A 24531-nucleotide genomic window follows, 5' to 3' on the forward strand; every position below is an offset into this window, starting at 1 on the left:
ATTAATGTTGGTTGTGAAAAAAAAAGAAGAAAAAAATAAAAAAAAGTTGGAACGACCGAACGAGAGGAAAAGAGAACAGTAAAAAAGAGAGAGTCATTCTTTTCTTCTCTTTACTATCTTTTTATTTTTAAGGGATTGGAAATACATTAATTTTTTTTTTTTTTGTCTTTTTCCTTTCCTCTACATCGAAACATGATTTTGCTTTTTCCTTGCTTATCCGAAGTCTATCCTTTTCATTCCTTTCCGTCCTTTTTCCTCCAACCAAACGTAAGTTTGTCCCAACAATTTTTTCTGTAGTAAGCACTCTTTTGTTTTGCGCTTCTCTGATCTTGGTTCTTGATGCCTATCTTTGCACTCATCTGCCATTTACTTTCTTGTGGCGACGGCGTCTCTGGCCCCCACTGTCGACCCTCCCGCCAACCAACCATATCTTCCGTCGTCTCCTCTCCTCACGGGAGAACGAGAGTGAGAGAGAGAGGGAGAGGGAGATCAGTCTGTATGTGCGCATCAGACACCTCGCTTGGTCTTGGGTGCCATTAGCTGCTGTTATACCACGCTTCTGCTTCTACCATGAGCGCGTGCTCTTGGTACCTCGCTTCAACACACCCTGCAAGTCTCTCAAAATCAATAAGAGCAGGACATCCCCTCAATTCCCTCTCGCCCTCCGTTCAGTGGCATGCACCTCTGAACGCTCCCACCTTCCCCATATTGAGGTCTTCTTCCACCAGAGTGCATGCTAAGGCTGAAGCCGAGGGCACCACCTTCCAACGCCCCTCTGGTTCCGATCCTAAAGCTGGAGTTGCAGTGTACAAGCCGAAGACCTACGAGGTTCTCGTGAACGACGCTGCGAATTCCCTGGCTTATGCCTTGGATGATGGCAAGGTTCGCCTGGAGATCGATTTTCCGTGAGTGCTTCCCATCGTTTGGTTGTTTTTAGTCATGTTAAACTCTTTCTCTCTCTCTCTCTCTCTCTGAATGCTTCGTGAGGAATGGCGTTATCACGTCGATAAGATGAACATTTCTGCGGAATGTGTAAAGCTAGAGAATGAATGCTGGATACATTTAGCTCTCTGTTATGGATTTGCTACTTCTTTGTTCATTGGCGGCGGATTGGACGTTCCCAAAATGGTTACTGCTATGTGGATTTGAAATCTTGCACCCTCAGATTCTTTCTCCTTGTTCCATTTAATGGAACTTGTTATATGGATGAATTGTTAAATTTTGTTAAGTTTTTTTCTGGGCTTTCCCTTATTAATTTGTTCCGAATTGAGATCAAAATCTTTCTGTCGTGTGGTGCACATCTACTTTTCCTTAATTGTGTTCTCGGTTGTGTTTTCAGACCATTGCCCAGCAGCTTCTCTTCATATAAGGTGTGATTCTTCGACTTCCCTTTCTATCTAGTACGTCAATCTTTCCATTTCCTGTGGTTGTTTTATTCCTACGGGTTCCATATTATGCCTGTGAGTACGTTCAACTTCCTATGGTTGAAATATGACCTGATTTACATTGAAAAATGGTAAAATTGCAAGTCATTGTCTGCTAGTGCGTTGTTTGGTCGTTGCGATAGATGAACATTTCTTTGTTTAACACATTTTAGATTAGCATGCCAAATCTGCCGTTGTTTTCTCGATGCAGCTGTTCTGTCCTGCCCACATTGATTTTGTTGTCATGCCACTTGCATTGCATGAGACATCGCGATAAAACCATGGAACTTGGTGGAACCGATCTCATTCTACCCTTCTTTCCCTTTTTTGGGGTTGTGGGGAGAGGGGATTTGCAAAGCTGTTCTTTCTGATGTTATCTGCTTCACCTTTCTGCTCATGCAATGTTTCAGTAAACCTCCTCATATAGATGGTTTGTTTTTGGACAAATGTTGCAGCGTTGTACTTTGTCAAGATGCAGCTCTGTGTCCCGGTTGTCATATCTCATATCCACATGATGCAAGAAAGAATTTTACAAGGATGATTGCAAAAATGAAACTTGCCATATGGATGTCAGGTCGTCTAGATTGTAATGCCAGTGACATGGATTGCGTTTCTTGTAGTTGGAAAACCTTGTGCCTTCATCTTGTTGAGAACTTCTTCTTATTTATTTCCTATGCTATTTTATGCATGGGATACTTAATATGTTCTTTGTATCATTTTTTTTCTCCATCTGTGACATCCCTTTACAAAACTAACCTAGTGAGAAACTAGAAGCTCCCCTTGACCCCGAATTGATTATTTTACTGGTCAGCTCTGATACACGGGTGCGGCTGTGCACGTGTGCACCTGAAGTGTTGGTGTCGACTCGCCTGGACATGGATGGGGGTATGAACACGCCTCCGACACTTCAGGTGCACAGGCACATCCGTGTATTGCTGTATCTGTAATTATCTGTTCAATATACAACATAGAATTTATATATTCAATACATTACAATGTAATTATATGCATTGAATTGGATTGTAATCTTAAAAGAATGTATGTTTCCATATTGCATATATATATATATATATATATATATATGGCCAGCCGTACCCGTGTACCCATGATTTTGAATTTTGTCAGCACCCATACCCACACTCGTACCCATGTGACATTGGTCAGAATCCTTCAGTGAAATATTATAAAAGAGCACAATGTCTTTCTGCCATCCTCCAACCTTCTGCCTATTTATTGTTACTGGGTCTTTCTTGTTAACAGTAGTCATGGAATTTGTCAAAGGGAAGGGTATGAGGGACTCCAATTTACAATTTTTTGCATATATCTTGGTCCTTTGGCGTTGTCCAGGGCAATATATAATTATATATTTTGACATTTCTTCTTTTATTTTCTCCACTTTTAAAGAGAATCAAGTTCTTTTCTCTGATATATTTAACTATCTTATTTCTCCAATAATTAGTTCAGTGAGAAATTCTGTAAAAATTTGGTCTTAGGTACCTGTATCTTAATCATCAAATGTAAAAAAATAAAAAATAAAAAATAAAAAAAGGAATGACATTTCTTTTCAAAAAGAAACTTCGTACTTTTCTTTTATTTCTCTACCATGATCTCGAAAATTTGTGATCCTATTGTGGAAGCTTTTGACCTATCATAAACTTCTTATGAAGAGACAGATTTTTGCTAATGGTTATATCTACTTTCTGACTTTTAAAGGGATCCTCGGACGAGTTTATTGATGCTAACATACAACTTGCACTTGCCGTTGTTAAGAAGCTGAATGAAGCAAAGGGTATCAAAGCATGCATCGTAAGTTTTGTACTTTTTAACTTTGGTTTTGCCAGACGTTTTCGTTACTCTTTCTCTTTACATTCAAGAAAGTACATGACATCTGTATATCATTCTTCAAGTGACTTTTGCTTCACTTATTGCTGCTTTGCAGGTTTTCCCTGATAGACCAGAAAAAAGAAGGGCCTCCAAGCTGTTTAATACAGCGTTTAAAACGGTATTAACTTCTTCATGGTTTAAAAACCTTTTACAATCTCTATGTGATACTTAGTAGATCAACTAATCACTATATTTCTTTTTTTTACGAGGTACTTTTTCTCTTGATCTTGAGCAGCTTCAGACATGTCAATGCTTATTTATGTAGCAGATAAATTTATTTTGTTTCTTGACAGTGGCTGATCTAATGATCTTTGAAAACAAAAGATCCTTGCCCTGTAAGAAACATTGTGGTCTTTAAGCAATGGATGTTGTAAAAGTAACTTCCTTTGCATGTGATTTCTAGGAAGCTTTAAATGGGGAGGAAGTTTCAGTTATTGTTGATTGTTGTCTGTTTCCTGCTTTAGCTGGATAGTGACAAGGCTGCTAGCATGCTTTTCTGTAATTTAGCTGTTATCATTTTTGGCCCTCCATAGCTCAAAATCAACAAAATATTCATTAATTGTTGCTACTTCCATGGTGATGCGTCCTTAAAGAAGGGATATGCAAGGATTTGAAGGGATCGACTTTTGATGTACTTAGTGTCGGTTAGGAGAACGTTTGGAACTTCAAAGCCTGAGGGTTTGTAAAGGTTATGAACTTTCCTTTACATTGTTTGCATGAAATCTTCATCTGATCCGAAGGAACTTTTCATAGATGACTTAAAGAAGACAGTTCATATCATCTTGATACTTGATAGGCACCATACCATGTAAATTGATGTTTCTTTTGTAGGCAAAATGCTTTTCTTGTGTAGCTTGTTTTCATTCTTGATCAATAATCTTTCTCTTTTGGATGCACTTTTCATAAAGAACATCTAATATATAATTCTCTGAGAAGAATATTCTGCTTGTTTCAGGTTAATGGTTTACGTATTGGTTGCTTGGATGATGTACCTGCTGGGCTTGTTTCTACTTTTTTCAAGTCTGTACGAAATACACTGGATTTTGATTTTGATGATAATGAGCAAGGTTGGCATCATCATGGCTGCCTGACAGAAACACCTTTGTTCTTGTTCATTGTTCTCCGAACTTTTGAGTAATTGTGTACTGCTAGGACCAATATCTAAACTAGAAATATTTGATTAAACTGTTCCTCTTTCAGAGTTTGGATAACTGTAATGCTCTTCTCAATCTATGTTAGTGGTTAGTATTAAAGAACTTCTAGCTTCTAGGTCTACGTAACCATTATATTTTAAAATTTAAATTGTAAATTATCAGTCCTTACTGGTTCTACTCCAATCTATCATCATAGAGGAACAAACACAAAGTCATGCTTTGGATTCAGTCCTGTAAATGTTTGTTTCGGTTGTATTTACTAATTCATCATTCTCCATATGAAAAATGCATGCAAAAATATGATGTGTCTAAGCAAATAGTATCTAAGTTACTGCTAGAATGCTTCTAAATGCATCTTGACAACTTTTAAATGATAACAAAGGTACTTGTTCACAGTATAGTTGTTCTCCTCTGACATGATAACTGTTGACTAGGAAAGACAAGCTTGAATGCCTTATTCTCCTTTTTGTTTTTTGTGCATTATGTGTCTTCCTTTTGGTGTCAAATAAGATGTTTAATTAATACCGTGATATGTCCGTTCATTTCCTTTTTGATCGAGAGGTTGTGTATTTATTCATGCCAGCATCTGTGATTACTTCTGCACTTAAAAAATTGTTATTTCACCTTTTAATATGTTTTTGTGCTTCTATTGAGGCAGAGGAACAGGATTCTGGTGAACCACCATCGTTGTTTGTATTTATCAATTGCAGCACTCGTGATCTTCCCGTTATAGAGAGTTATGTGGTATGTTTTGTTTGCTTTGGCAGTCTTGAGTAACCTACACTGCAGGTCTTTAGTTTGATGAACCTTTTATTTGCTAATATATAGATCAGTCTCTTTGTCCAACCAAATTTATTAGGAAGTGATCCTTCTACTGTAAGTGTGGATGATCTTCAATAATCATCCTGATTTTGGAAGATATACTTTCCTTGAGGTCTTACACACCAAACTTAGGCTTTGTCAATGTAGGCCGATGTTATCCGTATCATATGATAAAAGAGGCCCATATCGTATGATATGTATCATATAGGTTAAATAAACATATGTCATAGACCACTGATACACTTTCCATAAATGTATTGGTAGTCTGTCGGCCTTATCGTATGACAGCTGATATGCCTGTATGATACAGCACTAGGGCATTTTAAAAGAACATGCACCCTTTTGTTTCATTTTTTTTTAAAAGCCCACCACTCCCTCCATTCCAAACAATATGAGGAGCTTTGGGCAGGGAAGTCTTTGTGGTTTTTTGAGAGAAATGCTGATTTGAGTGATAAATCGTTGATTTCAGGGAGAATACAACCATCTTGAAGGAAGATTTGTTTGTGGGAGACCGACTCATATGGATTAATGATATTAATCATAAGCATATTTTTTATTTTCATTTGGCAGCGAGAAGCTATGTGTTGTGATGTGATGTTATTAAATTATTCTTAGTGTGTTACTAAGATAAATGTATTATGGCTTAGGAACGATGAATCATGAATGTTTATTAGGTCTATGAGTTTTTGTATAGAACATTTTTTTATGATTTTTCCCGATTTTTTCTGTAATTTTCCTTTTTTTTTTTATTTTTTTATGAATTTGACAAAATCTTACGATATATTACAATAAGTTATGATACGGCACATATGTTGGTCTGGCTGATATGCGATATGATGTCTTTTACAACATTGATGTGGACTTTTTTGAACCACTCCTAGTGGTAGTTCTTTGTGTCGGCTAGAATACCAAGCAGTAGTGGAACCAAGATCTTTTTAAGGAAGGGGGGTGCTGTTATGATCTCCAAATCTTCCAAATAAAAAATTTTGGACGATTTAACAGTAAAATTTTAGATTTTTCCAAAAACTGAAGAGGGAAGGGGCCATGGGCCCTGCTGGTCCCTCGTTGGCTCCACCCCTGATCCAAAGGCCAAGTTCTCAATAATACTAACTGTTTTTTGTACCTAACATACTTATATGTTTTGAGCTCCCTTTGTTTAGAAATCATTTGCAAAATATCTTGACTTTTGGTCATCTGTGCTTGTGTTCGTTTATTTCTATATTCTATGTTGTGAAAACTGTGCAATATTTCTCGTAAACTAAAAATACACTTTCCTTTGATATCTAGGAGCAATTAAATTTCATTAGCTATTAAAAATAGTCTTTCAGTGGTTTCTATCCTGCATGTTCTTAGACATGTCTACTTTTTTTGCTAGAATTTCATTTGCCTAATATTTTATTTATTTTTCCATATCATACTTTTCCAAGGTGGTTTAACTCCAATATCTCATTATAAATATGCCTTAATTTTTGTTCATTAGTGCACAACTCTGCTTTCATTTTCTGATTGACAGATATGTAAGAAAACAGTTGCACAGTGGGAGAAACCTATCATTGTTGTTTTGCCAATATTTCATTCCCACTCCTTTTTGTGCTTCAGCTTTTTCCTTCTTTCTTTTATGTCCATCTATTTTTTGTTTCAACTCTGGTTCCTCAATTTGTTAATGCATATGTTTTTTGAAATTAGTTTGCCATGATCCTGGCAGTTATAGTTCTGTTGAAACTGTTAATCACCATCTGCAGAATTGGAAAAGAAAGGTTCAAAAAGGATTTGTTAGTTGTGAGAGCATAACTTAAATTTTGTTTCCTGCAATCATTGAAACTTTTCTATTTAGTTTTTACATCCTTACACTCTTCAAAAACTAATATATAGCTTTTGTATAAATGTCAATGTCCTTGTTCACGAATTTCTTGTAAATTTGTAGGAAAACTTTGCTGTGTCCACACCAGTTCTTCTTTTTAACTTGGAATTGGAGACTTTGCGGTATGCCTCCGTGTGGACTGTCCACCTTCAAATGTATCTTGATAGTTCCTACATTAAGAGTTTACTTCTCTTTGCAGTGCCGACTTAGGTCTCTTTGGATTTCCTCCTAAGGATCTTCATTATCGGTTTCTCTCGCAGTTCATCCCTGTGTTCTATATTCGAATCAGAGACTACTCCAAGGTAAGTTTAGTTGTTCAAATTTTGGTGAATTAAACTGAATATACCACCATTGAAGTAGTCTTTTCAAGAAATTCTATTTGAAGAATAATTTTTTCTCTCTTTTTTCTCATAACTTTGCAGACCGTGGCAGTTGCACCTTATATTGTGAACTACAGTGGAGCCTTGTTCCGCCAATATCCTGGTATGGTGGAATATGAATAATATTTATCTCCATAATTACACAGCCAAATCATTTCTTTCTTTGTGAAATCTTATTTCAATATCATTGAGGAAAGTACACCCCATGGTAATTCAAGAGTATAGATAGAGGGGTGTTTGTTACGGATGGAGATCATTTTTATTTCTTAATGGAGTTTTGTTGATACTTTGTTACTGGGCGCATGTTAGATTGTGTGTGTGCATGTTTCTGATATGTTGGAGCGCTTGCTACTTTTGAACATTGGATTACCTTGTCCTTCCTGACCATCAAAGTACAAGAGAATTTTGTATTTACTGATCTTACAACACAACTTATGTCAGTCAATTGTGGTACGTCAGTCTGAGCCAGTGACACTAATTTTAGAGGAGCCTGCTTAATGCTTACACGTTATAGCACATGATCAGGTCTATTCTCTAATGAGAAGGTACATTACTATACTTGTAGACTAGTGCATAGAAAGAAAAGTATAAAAGTGATATCTACTTAGTTGTATGTACGTATAACTACAAAAATGTGCACCACATACATACACACATACAGAGCCCGTGAGATGTAGAAAATTAGATAGGATCTAAATCTATCATAACAGATCGGGTTCCTGCCACTGCTCATATTGACCACTCATTGGAAAAGTTGGTGCAGGTTCTAACTGAACCGGATCTGTTGGATTTCTATTCATTTTTGTTAATGTTAGAGTTACTAGCTGTAAGTACAGTGTTCTATCGAAAGCATTATTCAGACATGGTTTTTTGAGTCCATGTTTTTAAAATTGAACAAGCAAGCATGTAGAACGTTAGAAGTGTTAAACTATCCAAAAAAAGAGGAACTTGGAAGACATTTCAAGCACACAGTTCATAGTTAATCCCTGTCATCATTTTCAACTTTCATATAGCTTCAAATCTGTGCCTGTGTACGAGGAGTTAATGCTGGGAAAGGAAATCATAACTGAAAATTTTGGGTGAGACATTGAATGACCTTATTTTTCCTTTTTTGCTCCAAAATCTCCAGGCCCTTGGCAGGTGATGCTCAAACAGGCTGATGGCTCCTATGTTTGTGTTGCTGAAAGTTCTAGCCGTTTCACACTGGGCGAAGTATCCTTCTCAACCATGGATTATGCCCATTTTGTGTCTTTTTTTGTGATTGGCAAATTAATTTTTTCTGGCGATTCTTCAGGCAAAGGAAGAGCTCTTGAGGGTTCTTGGACTGCAAGAGGAAGAGGGGAGCTCATTGGAGTTTCTCAGAAGGGGTTACAGGGTCTGTTAGTTCTTTGTTTGTCCTAGTGGATCTTTCTTTTACTTTATTGTTCCTTATTTTTTTAAATCATAAATCGTTCGACTAGAAGAAAAAGGGAAAAAGGATAAATGGTGATAGTGGTAAAAATGTGAGAAAGAAGAACTGAAGAAGCAGTCAGGCAGTGGTAACAGTCTCACTGAAGTAGCTGGTTATTGTTATAGTGTTGATGGTGATGGTGGTCAAAAGGGTTGTGATTAAGTGGAGAACCGTGTATGGTGATACTTGATGGCCACTAAGAACTGGTTGGATGGCATTGGTAGCAAATAAGTTATGGTTTTAGTGGTGGTGATGATGTTTGCAGAAGTGGTGACCGTTTTTGGTGGAATCAGTGATGGTGGCAGTGGTGGTGTTGATGGTGATCCTAGAGATGCAGTAGTAATGTCAGGGACCAGCAGCCGAAAAGGGGGTGGTGGTGATTATGGTCAATAAGTGGTGATGTGGTTATTACAAAAATAATAAGCGGCAATGGCAGTGAAGAAAATGATGGTGGTAAAATTAAAGAAATGGTAGTGGTAAGAAAATTTTAACCTGCTTTTGTCTTTACAAAAAACTTGGTTTCTTTTGTTGTTTGACACGTACTTGTTAAGAATAATTTCAATACAACTATCAAACAATATATTTGAGAAAAATGTGAATTGTAAGGATATGCTTCAGCTCAGGCCTTCCAATGTTTTGGTCACAATAGGTATTGCTCTTTCCATGGGATTTTTATTGAAAGTGAAGACGTTCATCAACTTGGTTTGGGCGCTTTGTCCATAATTCTGATGGTTTAGTTGGTGATATTTATAAGAAAAGCACAGAGTTTGTATAATGATTGCCACTGCCTTGCTCTCCATTTGTAAGTACTAGTTGCATTTAAAGGGCATGATTTTCCTCACGTGCATGGGCTCTGTCTCTTGGATTCACCAGGAGGGACAAACTGATGTCCGCAATGAACTTTATTGTTCTCTATCATAGTCCGGCTATCTGCAGAGGATTTAAAAGTATTTCTCCACCGCCTGCATTCTTCAGCATCCTGTTTATTCTAAATTCTCTTTTGCCTGCAGACATCAACATGGTGGGAAGAAGATAATGACATTGAGGTATCTTCTGCATGGCGGAGTTGACAAGACAATCTTGCCTTCTATGTAACTGGTATGACTAACTGTGAATAGCACGAAGTGGCCAGCAACACCATCACGGATTTTCTAATCCAACTAAATGACAGATGAAAGCAGTAGAAGCCTGGGAAGAGAAATATGAATCTTGACATCAAGAAGCATAAGTGTGGGATTCGTGATGCTTTCTGCCATTGCAGTTGCAACCTCTCATGTGGCACACATTCTAAGCGATATGGTTAGGTCAAAGGTGACCCTCGGAGATTCCATGTATTTGTTCCATGCTACTACTGCTGCCTTTCTCATGATGCTCATTCTTGCGTCTACCCATTCTTCCATTTTTGCATGGCACAAGTTTTGCATGGTATGCGGAAGGCCTGCTATCCTCGTGTCGGGCGGCAGAATCGTGAATGTTTCACCTGCTTGTTTTTATGTCTCAAGATCCATCTGGGCCTATTAGCTTTAGTATCGGTGATAATTTGAGTCATGATAAATTGATAATTAAACCTGGACAAGGTCTCTCTCTCTCTCTCTCGGTGTGTGTGTGTGGACGCGTGCTGGATTTGCTAGTCTGTAATCTAGTAAGACTGTCACAGGTGCAATGTTGCAACAGACTTGACCCAACATTTTAGGTGTATTCATCCCAGCTCATTTATTAATCATGCTTTTGGGTCATATTTTCACAATCTCAAGCATGTGGTTTTGAGTCACGAGAAATTTCATTTCATGGTTCATGAATTTTTGCATTCGTGAAGAACTCGCTTGTGGTTGTCTTGACTTTCTTTATGATTTTATGATTAAATATAGGAACCAGTTCTGAAAACTTCTTGCTCATTGAGCGGCATAAACAAAACCAAGAATCAATTAAGAGATCTTGCATATTTGCATTAATTAGCTACAGAAATAGAGAAAATGTATCTCAAAGACATACAATAGATGATCCACTCACTACCCCATGAGTGCTGAACAAGATATCGTCATGTATTTTTGCAAGTATTTTGGATCATATTTATCTCTATTTTCAATTATTATGCGGCTGATTAATCGAGATAGTTAATGAGTATACAACAGTCCAACTCCAAATTACAAACAGTGTCAGACCCACACACTGCTCCATGGTTAGTACCCATGTTCTGATAAATAACAGTAGATCGGATTTATGGTGACGGCGTTGAACCAGAAAAAGGGGGAAAATTTTGAAGGGCCGCACAACTATGTATGCGATTAGATCGTATGTTCTGGAATGCGCATGCAACTGGCAGAGTTATGAACAGTTTGGATTCGGGTTGAATCCGGCCTTTACTGAATTCATCTTTTGATTTTGTCTAATCAGATTCACATTTGAATCGAATTGTGTAATCGACTAGCTTTTTTGGGTCTTAGTCGAACATTATTTTAGGTTTCAGGTTTGGGTACGAAACCACATATTGAATTTGGATTCAATTAGTAATGAGATCAACATATCTTTACCAGATCCAACTAGACCGATTAGACATCAAATTGGTAATCGAATATGTTGCATCCATTTTACCATAGAAATGGGACACAATGACCCTTGTTCCGGATCTCAATGTATAAAAGTAAAGGTCTTGTCAAGCTATTGGAGAACACCTCAAATTACAGATGAATAATGAGGAGAAAACCGATTTTCTTGCTTAGAGCTGAACTCTCATGGTGAGTACTCATGAAATCTGCAGTATGGTCTCTGAGGTGGAACGCTGTGTAAGAGAAGCAGCGGTTTGAATGGACACAATAAACGAGTATCTCAGCAAAAGGAAGAGCCAAGAGTGTATGCAGCAATGCATGAGACGTTGCTTTAGTATTGGTATATGTTATGAGCAAATCGTTCTGTGAAAAGATCAAGAAAAAAATGAACTTCAATTTTTGAAAAAAAAAATTGTTATAGCCAAGAACTTCCCAAATGAAATTAGAAGAAAGAAACATTCTTTTATGTTCCTTAAACTAAAACCTTTTCTCAGAAATTTACTCGAAAACTGTTCTAATTTTTACTACCAATATAAAGTTTAAATGTAACGGAACATATCATGCTTTCTACTTCACGGGAAAATATCAATTAAATTGATGAAAAAAACCAGCGGTACTAGTATTGTTTGAAAAAGATCAGTGGTAGTAGTGCTACGTGCTTTCTTTTCCCTTGCATTTTTTTATGGCAAAGAAAGAAGGACAAAAAGGTAATCACGGTCTGGGTAATGGTATGTTGAAGAAAGGTCTTCATGAAACACTTGTAAGCAGAGAAGATGAGTTAATTGGACGGTTGGATTTTTTTTTTTTTTTACTTTTAACAATCACCGTCTTTCTGCACCTATTATCTCGCAGGTAGAACCAGTGAACTTTATGGGCTTGAGGACTGGAGATATCTAAATCCATGGTGAGTTTATTTATTTGCTGAAGAATTGCAAGGCCTGGGAATTTTGTTCATCTCTCGCGATTCGGAAACCGTGAAAGATACAAAACACCTTATGGAGATGAAGCTTCACGCAATGAGAAAAAGAAATGCCCTTGCCTGAGGCGTAACTGAGGTTTGTGAACTTTTCAATCGAATTTGGTGTTTGCTTAACACGAGCTCTCGCCACGTTTTCATTGTGATTGTTTAAGTCTAATATGCGGAGCTATCTGTGCCTCTCATTTGAGCTTGAGTTCATGCTGCATTTGCTGCTAAAGAACAACGAAGTACAGATAAGTTTCTTCCTTGCTAAAGTAGAAGCACATTTGAGAGAGAAAGAGAGAGAGAGAGAGATATTGGAATTAATAGGGGGGATAAAATGGATTTTCGCAAAAATATTTCAGGATTCACAGTTTCAGTAATGGCCAAAAGTCTCTGAACTGAAGGTTCTAAATGTACAATGATGATGGAGGTACAAAACCAAATAACACCTCAGGCTTCTTGAAGAAACGAAACAACAAGGTCGACAAGATTGGACTAATGAGACGATGGCATTACCCCCTTTCCTCTCCTAGTTAACTGTGACCTTGCCCGCCATGCCAGCACCTTGGTGGGGAGCGCAGTAGAAAGAATACTCGCCCTTGGTGCTCAGGGTCACCTCATATGTCTCCCCAGGCCCATTCAACAGAGCGTCCTCGGGCATGGAGATGGCGCCGGCGTCAACCCCAGATGGAACCTCATCCTCATCAAACACCACGTTGTGAGGGAACCCTGCATTGTTCTTGAAGGTGATCTTCTCCCCAGCGGACACTGTGAACGCACTGGGCTCGAAGACGAGACCGCCATCGTCGCTGCCGAGCTTCACATCGATGGCCAGGGCATTGCTGGCCAGCACCAAACTTGCGGCAGCAGCGGCTGCAGCCACACCAACGTCCTTAAGGGAAGCTCTGATGGCGCCGGCCTTGACGGCTCCTGCGCTGCCGCTGCTGCATTGCTTCGCGCAGACAGTCTTGGGGGTCTCTGCCTTGAGGCCCGTGAAGGAGGAGATGGCAACGGCTGCAGATGCAAAGGTGGTGGCCATTGGTTCTCTGATCTGTCTGGCTCTGAGAAGGATGAACAGAGCAGAGCGGTGCTTGGGAATGGATTGCTGATTGGAGAAACAGCAGGGAAGGGTGGAGAGGGATATATTGCAAGTGAGTTTGGGTAACGGGTGTAAAGTATGGGGCTGGAAGCTGCTTGGTTATCCACTCGCAATTGCTTCTCATTGGTTGCTTGGGATGTTGATGGATGACGTGGCTCAAGAATTGCCGTATTCAATTGGGTGGAGCAGAGACAATGTCATCCCACAAATATCAGCCTTTTTTTCTCTTCTCTGGTTCTTCTTGTCCTCCTTGTCTCTGTACTGTGTTTTCTTTTCTTTTCTTTTTCTTTTAGAATTAGAATTTGTGAATCTCATTTCCGGAACATAAAAATATAGATGGTCGTTACCTCATATAAGACAATGATAGAGAAAGGCCCCTGGAATTACCAAATCAAGTGGTTTGCCCGATTATATAAATATAGACATTCATTATAAGATAACGACAGAGAAATCAAGTGGTCAAAATATTTTTGAGAGGTTGATAGGCGTGGAACAGCATCCGGCAATTAATAACCTGGGTTTGGTACCCTAGAAGAAAAACCTGTCGCAACCTAGATATTAGTGGCAGTAACCGAACCGGAAAACCAGAGGGGGCCAAGCAAAGTTTTAAAGATCTTTTTCTTCTTTGTGAGGGAGTGGTAATGATTCAAAACTATTTGTAACTATGGTAAGTCTTCTTCGTATCATCAATTTGTCTGCACTGTGTACCTTCTTCATGTATGGCCTGGTTGAGTTACTCGGTGGTTAAAACTCCGTCTTCTTTCCTTATTGCCAACGATCTTCAAGCCGATGCACCTTTACACTCCGTTTGGGCTTCTTCAACAGTAAAAGTCCATGGCGGAACCCAGCAGAACTGGAACGATCAATTCTTTTCCTTCTAAGATCCCCATGTGGAGCATTTCGTTGCGTGCCTCTTCCTTCCATGGAGACTGTTACAGTGGAACAGCACAGTTACTGTAAACACTACACTAGTGATTTCTCACAATCAAGCAGCAGTAATGGAGAAAGGGCACGGACTCCTCTCCAATGAAGAGAAGCCACCATATATTGAGGGAAGAAAACAACATCAAGACATGGAGATCAGACTGGGCACTTTCAAATTACTAGAACCACTTTCATGGGTGCACATTGTTACTCTTGAAATAGAAAGCCTTTCTGCGTTTGTGATCAAAATCCGCCACTTTGAACAAAATTTGTGCCATTTCTCCATTACCTTCTCGACCCAAAAGGGCTTGGTGTAATGGGCAGGCAGTGGCTGTTGTGCAGACTTCATGGTTTGATTTTAACGAGTATACGAGTTTAAGAAGGTAAATTTATATGCGTAAACGAGTTTAAGAGTGAGGCAAGCTACAAAAAATAGAAGCTCCACAGAATCCATAAATATATAAACGAAGTCGTCTGCTGGTTCAAATGGAGGTTGAATTGAATTTTATTTCAAAAGGGAGGTCTGAGCCCCCCCCCCGCCCCTTGCCGTGGCAGTTATGTACCAGAAACTGGTCTTTTGCCCCAAATCTATGACAGACATAGTATGGTCAATTAAACAGGGATGGGGATGAAGAAATGGCAAAAACCAACAATTAGAAGGCATACAGAATTATAACAATTCAAAAACACTTGAGCAGCTGAGCCAAACAGTTTAATGTGGCGTCTAGAGTTCAATACCTGATGGTATTTTGCTTGCTTCTGCGGCTGAAATTCTAAACGATCCTTTGAGAAAAAAAGAGTTCGCCTTCGAGCGTCCGTCTAGAGTTCAATACCTGGTGGTGTTTCGCTTGCTTCTGTCGCTGAGATTCTAGCCGATCTTTTGAGAAAAACAAAGAATTCGTCTCCATGGGTCCTGCGGAGTCGATCTCCTTGACCAAAAGAAAAATAGTAAAAAAGATCATTTGACTTGCGAAATGGAGTACGCTCACTGGATAACTGAACTCCATCGGCGCCCACTGAAAACATTTTCTTTCCCTTTTCTCTTTTCTGAAAGTCACCAATGCCAAGAAGGAAACAATACTACCAGTTCTTCTCTGCATAAAGAAAGATCTGTAGAAGCAAGATACTTGGTTGATATACCGAGAAAGCTGCCCGACGTTGTACTTCATCAGAGTACTGCAGTACATTATAAATTAGACAAAAGTGCCCTCGTGAATGTTCTCGCTCACAGTATTACAGGTATCTCCTCCTGTACTCTTCCTTGTACTACAACCAGTTCCAGTTCAGAGACTTACGATTTCTAGCTCTTTAGCGATGGAAAGGTCAGCATGGCCTACAATCTTGGTCCTTTTCTGCCTAAAGAAGAGAAGAATCGTCCAATGAACTTCACATTAGGAGAGAGGACGGTGGAAATTTGAGAACAGGCAAATACGAGCAAAGTACTAGAAAAGTGGTTTTTGTCCTGTAAACGGAAAAGAATAGTACGCTTTAGTAAAGTAATATGTATAGTACGCTTTTGCATAGTCGTTCCATTTCGTTTGTGCGAAAATTTGTCGTGGGATGGGATTCTCCCCGTGTCCTGTGAGCCCTCCACTTTCCTTCTTCTAATGCGGAAAGTTTTCCGATGAAAGGTTGTCAACAAATGTTTTCCTGTGAAAGGTTGTCAACAAATGTTTTCCTGTGAAAGGTTGTCCACAGTAACAGTGTGTGAAATCCATTGAACATGAGATTGATGGAATACGTCTCCCAAGGTACGAAAACAAAAGTTTTCATATATTAACCGTTTGACATTGTTACATTGACAGTAGCTGAAATCTTCAAAATTTTGAGTTTTGTGCATGAATTTTTTTCAAAGAAGTCTCTTTATCTATGAAAGTTCGATACAATGGTAAACAGGCTGCTGGCTGCAAAGTTGCTGTAAGTAACCGAAGGGGGCTGGGGTAATGAGGGTTGAAGCATCTTGCTGTCGCTCATTGCAAGACAGACTTACTGCACTTGCCTGAACGAATCTAATGGATTCTTACACTACAGTGATCACACGAGTAAACAGGCATTGCCTTGTTCAACTAAATGGATTCTCCATTCGGAACCCCTTTATTTTACTTAACGTTGCCAAGAACACAGTTTGTTTCACAGAACCTTGTTCGTCAAAATAAGCTATTCCCGAGGAAGGTAACACTTGTTAAGTGCAATAATCAACGTAAGAAGAGAAATGTGGAAGCCGACATTAGTGCAATAATAATCTTTGGGACGGAAGATTCTACTTCTGGGACAGCAATCCTGCTATCGAAACCCTTTGGTTGAGTTTGAGGTGCCAATTAATTCATTCTTGTCATGGGATTCACTTTGTAAAAAGAGATCTTGCTGGCCTGTCTTGTTTCAGATCCTGTTTTTTGTGTTGTTTGGTTCTTTTGGATTTCGTACAGGTTTTATTCCTTCATTCTTTCATAATACCCCTCAGCAGGATTGCATCGTAATTTAATGTGCCAAAAATTTGACACATTGAAGTGATATAGATTCTTTCAGTAACCGAAAGCAGAAAAACAACCTTACATTTTTCTGAAGGATACATCTGCATCCGTTTCTTCCATGGACTTTTCAACGGAGGAACTTAAATATGGTTAATTCAGATTGTAGATAAGTTATAAGCGATGAAGTCATTCATCTGCTCCGTTGCGAAAGCAAGCAAAATGAGTTTCTTTGAAGGGATGACTGAGAACCATGAAATTATTTCAGACTTTCGAGTTAAAAGAAATCAAGAGTTTAATGACCCACCCTGCTCATTGTGCATAGTTAAGCCATCTGCCTACTCCCAGCTTGTCAATAGGAATCACTCTTTTTAGTCATTTGTGAAGCACTGTAGATGATTAAACACTGTAAATAATGTCAGTAAAACATTGTGATGCACTGCCTTCTTGATTGTAAAGTTTAACCTTTTTCGTAACTTCCAAAGGCGCCAGTACCTTGTGACTTTCTTTTCCTTTTCCACAATAAAGAAACCAGAGGTCTTTTCAATGAGGGGCACTTTCACCGTGTCTTACTCTATGTCTGTTGGCAAGTTTGAACTTTCGCAGGAAAAAGTTTCAGGATGCACTGAACAGGGAAGATTTCCACCGAAAGAGGAGAAGGCCTTCACTGTAATAACAGCTTAAAACCACTTTCACCATTTTCAGAGAAACCCCTCTTGGTTGGGACGCCCAACTGGTGTATCTTTAACCTGTTGTACCTACGGTCGCCTCCTTGACAGCGTAAAAGACGGTTAAGGCTCCTTGAATTATGCTTGAGTGCAGACTGGGGGTGCAATGGGTTCTTAATGTATGGCCAGCCATCTAGTAGCCCAGGTCTCTTCCCAGTTGGTGACACCAAAGTCCGGCTAAACATCTAGCCACAGGTTCCGGAGGAAATTCGACGAGAACTGGTCCCTCTAGCTGCTTTTTTGAGAGGGCCAAGCTCCATGAGGTAACGGCTGTCAAGACTGACTACGAAGTAAAGACTTGTTCTCAACAACCACAAACTTTTCTACCATTGCCATGATCTAAAGAAACATCAGAATACCTCATTGATCATGGTTTGTCATTACGAACACTATTCCATGGCTCTGCTGTTATGAAACTGGTAATGATGCATAAGTGATTTTCAATCTTTCGCTGATAGCAGGACCTAAGCTCCTCAAGTGCTTTCAGGAGGAGAAATTCAGCCTAGACCGATCTTACTTCAGCTAATGCATTATGTATGGATGTCAGTCGCCTCATTACATGATTAACCGACTCGGGCTCATTTGCTGATAGTGATATTCTGCATCCTCAAAGAGCAAAAAATCAAACAAGTGGCTGGATATGACCTTGAGGCAGGCACTTCAATTACAGGAAAGAAATTTGGAAGTACTGCTACATGTACCAGCCATCATCAAGCTTGTCCATCCTAGAAAGTGGACATGGAGACACAGTCAGTCAGATAACACCGCCATAGGTCCAATATCTTATATTCTTTAAATCTCTCAACATAGCAAGTGTTTGATACTATTTTGAAGATCAAAACGCCCATTAGTACGTCATGGACAAGCATCCTCTGTTTATGAGGAAGACCCTTCCTCCTAATAGTTAAGAAACTAAATGCATGTGACTTCTCTGTTGAAAATAGATTTAGACCAAACATAGTTCGTCTAAATGAGGGTGGAGAAATGGATTATTAATAAAGCATTAGATGAAGAGCATCTTCGATCTGCAACTGACCGAACAGAGTCCAACTTCCCATTTTTTGACTACTAAGATTGTTCTACAACATGTAAATATATGGCACTAACATGTCACAAATAACAAGAACAGAGAAAGTCCTCCCATACATCAGCAACCCCAAACTGATCAACAGGCAGCGTAACTTACAGTTATGCAGCTACTAAGGTGCCAACGACATGACTCAGGCAATCATTTGAATAAGAACCAAGCATTTTTTTTTTTTTAGCACAACACAGCTGCCAGACCACAACATAAGAGATAATAAAAATACTTTCAGAACAGAAAGGTGATGCGAAAGATACTCACAAAACTGAAAATCGTGACGACGCTTTTCTATTGTAGTGATCTACAGTTAAAGAGGCCAAACTATGACCGAATGTCGTTCTTGCTTGATCCATCAACTACCAGTTTCAGCTCGCAGTATTGAAATTGTCTTCCATCAGGTGGCTAGATTACAATCTCCCTTCCAAACAGGGTACAGGAACAATAAACTTAAGACCCTTTGATATACAAACAAATAATATGAATTCATGATGTCACCGAAATGCTGAATGAAGTTATGGCCACCATTCGAAATCACCAAAGATCAGATCACTTGAACAGAACAAAGGATGAGGAGGAAGCGGGTTACATCCGAAAAATTCTTATAACAAATTAATTATGTCCTTTAGGTGAACCATCTTACCGGTAACAAAACACTAGAAGAATGCTGCCTTTGACTCTCAAAAAGACACTGAATCTTGGAAGTGGCACGAAGGGATCAAAATGCAGGGAAGGACTCGATGCAAGCAAAGAATCAATAAGGCTTCCTGGAGTGCAACCTTCTAATGCGAGAAAGATCAATCGGAAAATAAAAAAAAATATGACATTATTATATTGTTAATCACAGTACAAATTGAAGAAAATATCCCTTAAGATCATATTTACAGTCCATATTCCAATAAACAAGTATATTTGATATGTAATATAAACCTAGATCCTTATTAAGAACTGCAGAGTAAGATCCCTTTAAAACTGTACACAACTTTTCCATCCACCCGATCAACTTCTCTCCTCAGTCCAGAAAACGCTCTCAAGGAAGAGGGAAGTCATCCATGTCCAAGTAATTGAACGGCAAATCATCCATTGGATTTTTGTTCTTGAATTTTGGGTCTACGAAACCTTTCACTTCATGGAAGAGATTCAAGTTATCAACCAGCTTGTGGAAGATATTGCAGCCTGCACACTGTTGAAGAGAATTGGAAAATTGAAACAATAACTCGGGCTGTCTAGAACGACCGTAACACACAAAAGCATTCATAAAGGAGTGCCCGTATTCAATCTATCATAATCTAAACCAATAAACTTATAGAAACGCAGAAGTGTTGCCTACTTTGCTTCAAACGGGACGAAGCAGGACATTCAAAAAAAGCAATTTTTTGCTGGTTCGTGTTTATTTCAATCAAATAATGGTTTCCAGAAACAACCACAAGATTCAGAAGGGGATCGATACCTGCACAAAGACGGTGCCATCAGTGTAAGCATGAGGATTAATGGCGCGAGTGGTGCGCTGCCCGCAAACGTTGCACGTGAAGGCGACCCTCATTCGACGCCGAGGAGACTTGGTGAAGAGGGACCATGGGAAGGTCGACACCTGCGGCGCACCTGATTCCGGCTCATTGGCACCGGCCGGAATCGGTGGGCCTTCCATCCCAGAATCTGTTGTCCATCCCCTACGGGCGGCGCTCAGAACCAAGCCCATTGCTTCGTCCTGTATTCATCCCAACAAGCCAGGTGCTTTTTAGCAATTCCTTTTGCAATCAGAACGACAGTTGAGATTGAGAGAGAGAGAGAGAGCAGGAGAAGAGAGACCTTGGAAAGGCGAGAGAAGGAAACTTTATCTTTGAACAGAGGGATAAGTGTATGGTTTTCCGAGTCGGGAGATGATGGGTCCTCCGACTCCGAACTGCCACCTTGCCGACCTGAGAAATATTCAACAACGGTACAACATAGGCGTCGATATAAAGAAAGAGAGAGGGGGAGAGAGAGAGGGAAGGAGGGATATATACCGGAAAAGGAGTTATTTCTGCTGGAAAAGAGGACAGGGAAATGGGAGTGGTGGTGGTTGCCACCGGGAGATGACGGAAGGGAGAGGCTGCTGCATACGACACTCGCTGTTGTAGCCTTTCGATGAATTCTGACGGCCGATGTCGAAGATCGGCAGATGGTTGCCACAGGGGCAGCGAGAGCCTCCATTTCCACAAACAGAGAGAGAGAGAGAGAGAGGGAGGGAGATCAAGGTGTCCAAGGTGCCCCCCAACAGCCTAAAAATATCAGGCTCGCTTTGGGGTTGCACTTATCCCACCAACCATTTCTATTGTTGGCCCACGGAATCAATCGAACCCGCCATGGTGTTTTCGACTTCACGTGAGAGAGGATGCCTCCTCTCGTTCATCTCTGAAGATGAATGGTGAACAAGCACCTAATTTGCGGACCTCCCCATACGACGCTCTGCAATTGGCGCTGAGCTTTGGGCTCAACTGAAGAATATCTGGCATCACACATTTTTAATTTTTATACTTTTGGTTTCTGTTATTTGAAGAATGAAGATAAAGCTAGAAATCTGAAACTTGAGCTATCTTAGTTTTTTTTCTCTTCTGTTCATAGGTAAATTTGGGGAGGGTTGTACACATTGAGAATTTCTGAATCTTCCCCATCTTCAGTATGTGCATCTGTGTAACGTATACAGGCTTTAATTCTGAACCCCGGGAACAAAGGAAGGAGATGAAGTTTCACCTCTCCATGCACCTCAAGTCCTGTTTTTACCCAAACCTCAACCATTTACATCCATATCTATTGGCCGAGTATGGGGCCTTTCTTTTCTTCAAAACCAACCGGAGGTGAAATCCTAATCTCTTTGGAGCAGCAGTAGCAGATCGTTACTAAATCATACAACTAAAGCTCAGTCGGCAAGAAAAAGGAAAAGAACACCTATTATATTTGAATCCAACATGACACATTAGATGTATTACCAAATCTCAAAACTGGTAGCTCAACCGTTTATTTGGGACTTTGACTCAAGGTTCTGAGGTACACTGCTTCCATAATTGTAGTTTGATTCAGAATTATGAACATTTATAATAAAAGTTTAAGGGACATAGCTCAAACGAATGAACTGCGGTATGTTTTGATTCAATTTTCGAGGGGTTATGTTCTTATACCATAAGAAAGGTGGATTCTAAGTGTAAGTTGAAGTATATAGAGATCTAACCATTCCGTAGCAAGAAACCTCTGAACAATTAGAAACAATAAAAAGAATGGAAACTTTGGCTTTCGCTCAAACAATGAGATTAATTTTCCAACTCAACCAAACAACCTATAATTATAATAAAAACCGTTAGCCATTAAAATCTACCACATGCATCACAGATTTTGCTAGTGGCCGTGTCAGAAATTTGTATGTAATTTTTTTTACTTAAACGGAGGCTAACGAAATTTTAACGTTCATTTGGTATATACTTTTAAGCAAATAGTATGTGGGGAGGGGGGATTTCAAATTATTTGAGAAACATAAACGGCAATTTGGAAATAGCTACTGTTCAAAAACTCCATCCGGTGTCCCCGCTCGGGAGCCCTTCACCGCCTTTTGCTGGCTCGGCGATTGGACGATGGCGACGGCGCCGCTGTTGTTCGGCCGTCCGGCATTGACCACACTCAGGCCACCACCATGCACTTCAGCACCTTCGAGTATCTCGGCCTGGAGCAAGAGGGAAGATGGAGCAGTTACCGGCTTCCCACTCTGCGCGCTGTCCAAGAGCGGCGGCCGCCTTCTGTCGACTCTGGAGAGGACGCGAGGCGACCCAGTGGCCACAGCCCGTCTCGTCCGCCGGTTGGTGTCGTCTTCGTCCCGCCCCCTCCTCCTCTCCACTCTCGACCATATTCTGGTCTCGGATTCTCACTGGGAGTTTGCTCTACCGGTAGGCCGCTACCACTTCCCCGATTCTCTTGGCCGTCCGTCCCTTTAACGGAAATCTGCGCCTTTTCACGCTCTGTTCTTCTGTCTCTCAGCTGTACGTGAGGCTTCTGGAGACACCTTGGTACCGGTGGAATCCCAAAACGGTCGCCCGACTCGCGGCCCTACTGGAGAAGCACGGCCTGTCGACCGAATCTCGAAGCCTGATCTCCGACGGCGCAGTCAGGCTGAAGGGAATGAAAGGCTCGAGTGGCTCGGCTGAGTTCTACTGTGACCTGGTCGAGTTCTATTCTAAAAATGGCTTGCAGCAACAGGTCTTCGATCTCATATCGGAGATGGCGAGCCAATCGTCGTCCATGTCTCGCTGTTACAGCGTCATTGTCAACGCCTTGGCTCGACTGGACCTTCCGGACCAAGCGGAGGAGAAGCTGGAGGAGATGGAAGCTTCCGGTTTCGGGCCATCTGCCTTCGATTTCCGGTCAGTGGTTCTCGCTTACGGGCGCGCCGGCCGGTTCTCTGAGATGCAATGTGTCGTTGATAGAATGCAGAAGAAATTGGGGTTCTCCGCCCTCGACACGGTCTGCTCGAATATGATCTTGACGTCTCTCGGCGATCACGGGAAGCACGCCACGATGATCGAATGGATAAAGAAGATGAGGCATCTTGGGATCGGCTTCTCGATCAGGACGTATAATTCTGTATCCAATTCCTGCCCTCGGCTTTCCTCCATCTTGAAAGCAGAGCCGATTCCTCTGTCCGTGAATGGACTATTCCGGAGGCTCCGGTCGTCCGAAGATTGCGAAGATGAGATGCTGCTCATTGGCGAAATTGTTTCCGCGATTGGTCTGTTGCCTGAAACTGTTGGGTGGTCGAGCTCAGAATGGAGATTGGATCTCCATGGATTCCACATTTGTGCTGCTTATTTAAATTTGTTGCAGTGGTTGGAAGAGATGAGGCTAAGAATTGATGACGGCGGCGCAAGGCCACCTTACGAGGTGTCGATCGTCTGTGGTTCAGGGAAGCACAGCACTGTCAGAGGGGAGTCTCCTGTTAGGTCTCTGGTTTCTGGGATGATGTTCAGGACAAGGAGTCCCTTGAAGATTGACAGGTTGAATGGTGGAAGGTTTATAGCAAAGGGAAAGGCTGTCAAAGAATGGTTTTCTGCAGCAACCATGATTAACGATGCTGGAGATTAATTCATACTTCTACTAATCATGGTGGAAACTTCGTTTCCTAAGAATAGTGTCTCTGATCATGCCCCAAAGCAGGCTGCCCTTCTGTAATTGTGATCGAGCCCTTCAGCTCACCATTGTCTTTCAGCTCCTATTAGAATCATAGATTGGCTATTTAAGTTCTCGGTTAAGGTAATTCTTGATTGTTTCATGGGAGCATTTGGATGTCCTGCATTGGTTTGGTGAGAGATACTGTGGCCTTGTTTCGTTCCTCTTGAACCTCACCCTGTGAATATACAAGCCTTTTTCCTGTGTTAAGTGTTCGTCATTCCCTACCGTGTTACTGAGGATTGCAGCTTTGTGACGCCAGATTAACAGATAAGAGTTATCAGCAACGTCCGACGGACAGTATGAAGTAGCAGCACAGCTGCATCATGGATGGCGAGTCTTTATACGGAATCGACAGGCGGCCTCTTGTGTTCATGAGGCTCCATCTTGCAAACAGAAGATGAAGGTTGTATATGTGTTGGCTAGCAGCAAAATGATTATATGTTATTGGAAGATCTCCGTGAAGCCATTTTATTTGAAGATACTTTTTTTATTGGCTCATTCATTCCTAGGTGATACAAAGGTGTCGCAGAAATCTTGGTCTTTCCTTTTAAATATT

The 24531-nt window shown here is 40.5% G+C and overlaps 4 protein-coding genes across 7 annotated transcripts; 2 read left to right on the forward strand and 2 right to left on the reverse strand.

Moving 5' to 3' along the window:
* The first annotated feature begins 290 nt into the window (after positions 1 to 290).
* Positions 291 to 10711, forward strand: LOC116260173 (protein LPA3). Of its 4 annotated transcripts, XR_007574329.1 has the most exons (14): positions 292 to 905; positions 1340 to 1370; positions 3138 to 3230; positions 3364 to 3426; positions 4264 to 4375; positions 5121 to 5206; positions 7209 to 7267; positions 7345 to 7447; positions 7568 to 7628; positions 8655 to 8737; positions 8820 to 8900; positions 9986 to 10073; positions 10147 to 10286; positions 10392 to 10711. XR_007574329.1 is itself a non-coding variant. In XM_031638305.2 (13 exons), the coding sequence occupies exons 1-12, from the start codon at positions 571 to 573 to the stop codon at positions 10043 to 10045; spliced, it is 1167 nt and encodes a 388-aa protein (XP_031494165.1). In that variant the 5' UTR covers positions 292 to 570; the 3' UTR covers positions 10046 to 10073; positions 10147 to 10711. The 4 variants fall into 4 exon arrangements, 1 of the variants encoding a protein (XP_031494165.1); XR_007574330.1 differs by having other exon boundaries at positions 291 to 905; positions 8820 to 9451; positions 10147 to 10711; XM_031638305.2 differs by having other exon boundaries at positions 10147 to 10711.
* Positions 10712 to 12796: 2085 nt separating this feature from the next.
* On the reverse strand, positions 12797 to 13808 carry LOC116261281 (plastocyanin). Its single transcript, XM_031639969.2, has one exon. The coding sequence runs from the start codon at positions 13519 to 13521 to the stop codon at positions 13012 to 13014; it is 510 nt and encodes a 169-aa protein (XP_031495829.1). The 5' UTR covers positions 13522 to 13808; the 3' UTR covers positions 12797 to 13011.
* Positions 13809 to 19586: 5778 nt separating this feature from the next.
* LOC116259990 (uncharacterized) lies at positions 19587 to 21230 on the reverse strand. Its single transcript, XM_031638039.2, has 4 exons — positions 20789 to 21230; positions 20592 to 20701; positions 20233 to 20490; positions 19587 to 19965 (listed from the first exon to the last, which is right to left on the reverse strand). The coding sequence occupies exons 1-4, from the start codon at positions 20973 to 20975 to the stop codon at positions 19813 to 19815; spliced, it is 708 nt and encodes a 235-aa protein (XP_031493899.1). The 5' UTR covers positions 20976 to 21230; the 3' UTR covers positions 19587 to 19812.
* Positions 21231 to 22220: 990 nt separating this feature from the next.
* On the forward strand, positions 22221 to 24452 carry LOC116261368 (pentatricopeptide repeat-containing protein At2g17033). The gene is made up of 2 exons (XM_031640096.2): positions 22221 to 22696; positions 22788 to 24452. The coding sequence occupies exons 1-2, from the start codon at positions 22388 to 22390 to the stop codon at positions 23886 to 23888; spliced, it is 1410 nt and encodes a 469-aa protein (XP_031495956.1). The 5' UTR covers positions 22221 to 22387; the 3' UTR covers positions 23889 to 24452.
* Positions 24453 to 24531: the final 79 nt, after the last annotated feature.

The sequence above is a fragment of the Nymphaea colorata genome, chromosome 9 (genome assembly GCF_008831285.2).
Source record: "Nymphaea colorata isolate Beijing-Zhang1983 chromosome 9, ASM883128v2, whole genome shotgun sequence".
NCBI lineage: Eukaryota > Viridiplantae > Streptophyta > Magnoliopsida > Nymphaeales > Nymphaeaceae > Nymphaea > Nymphaea colorata.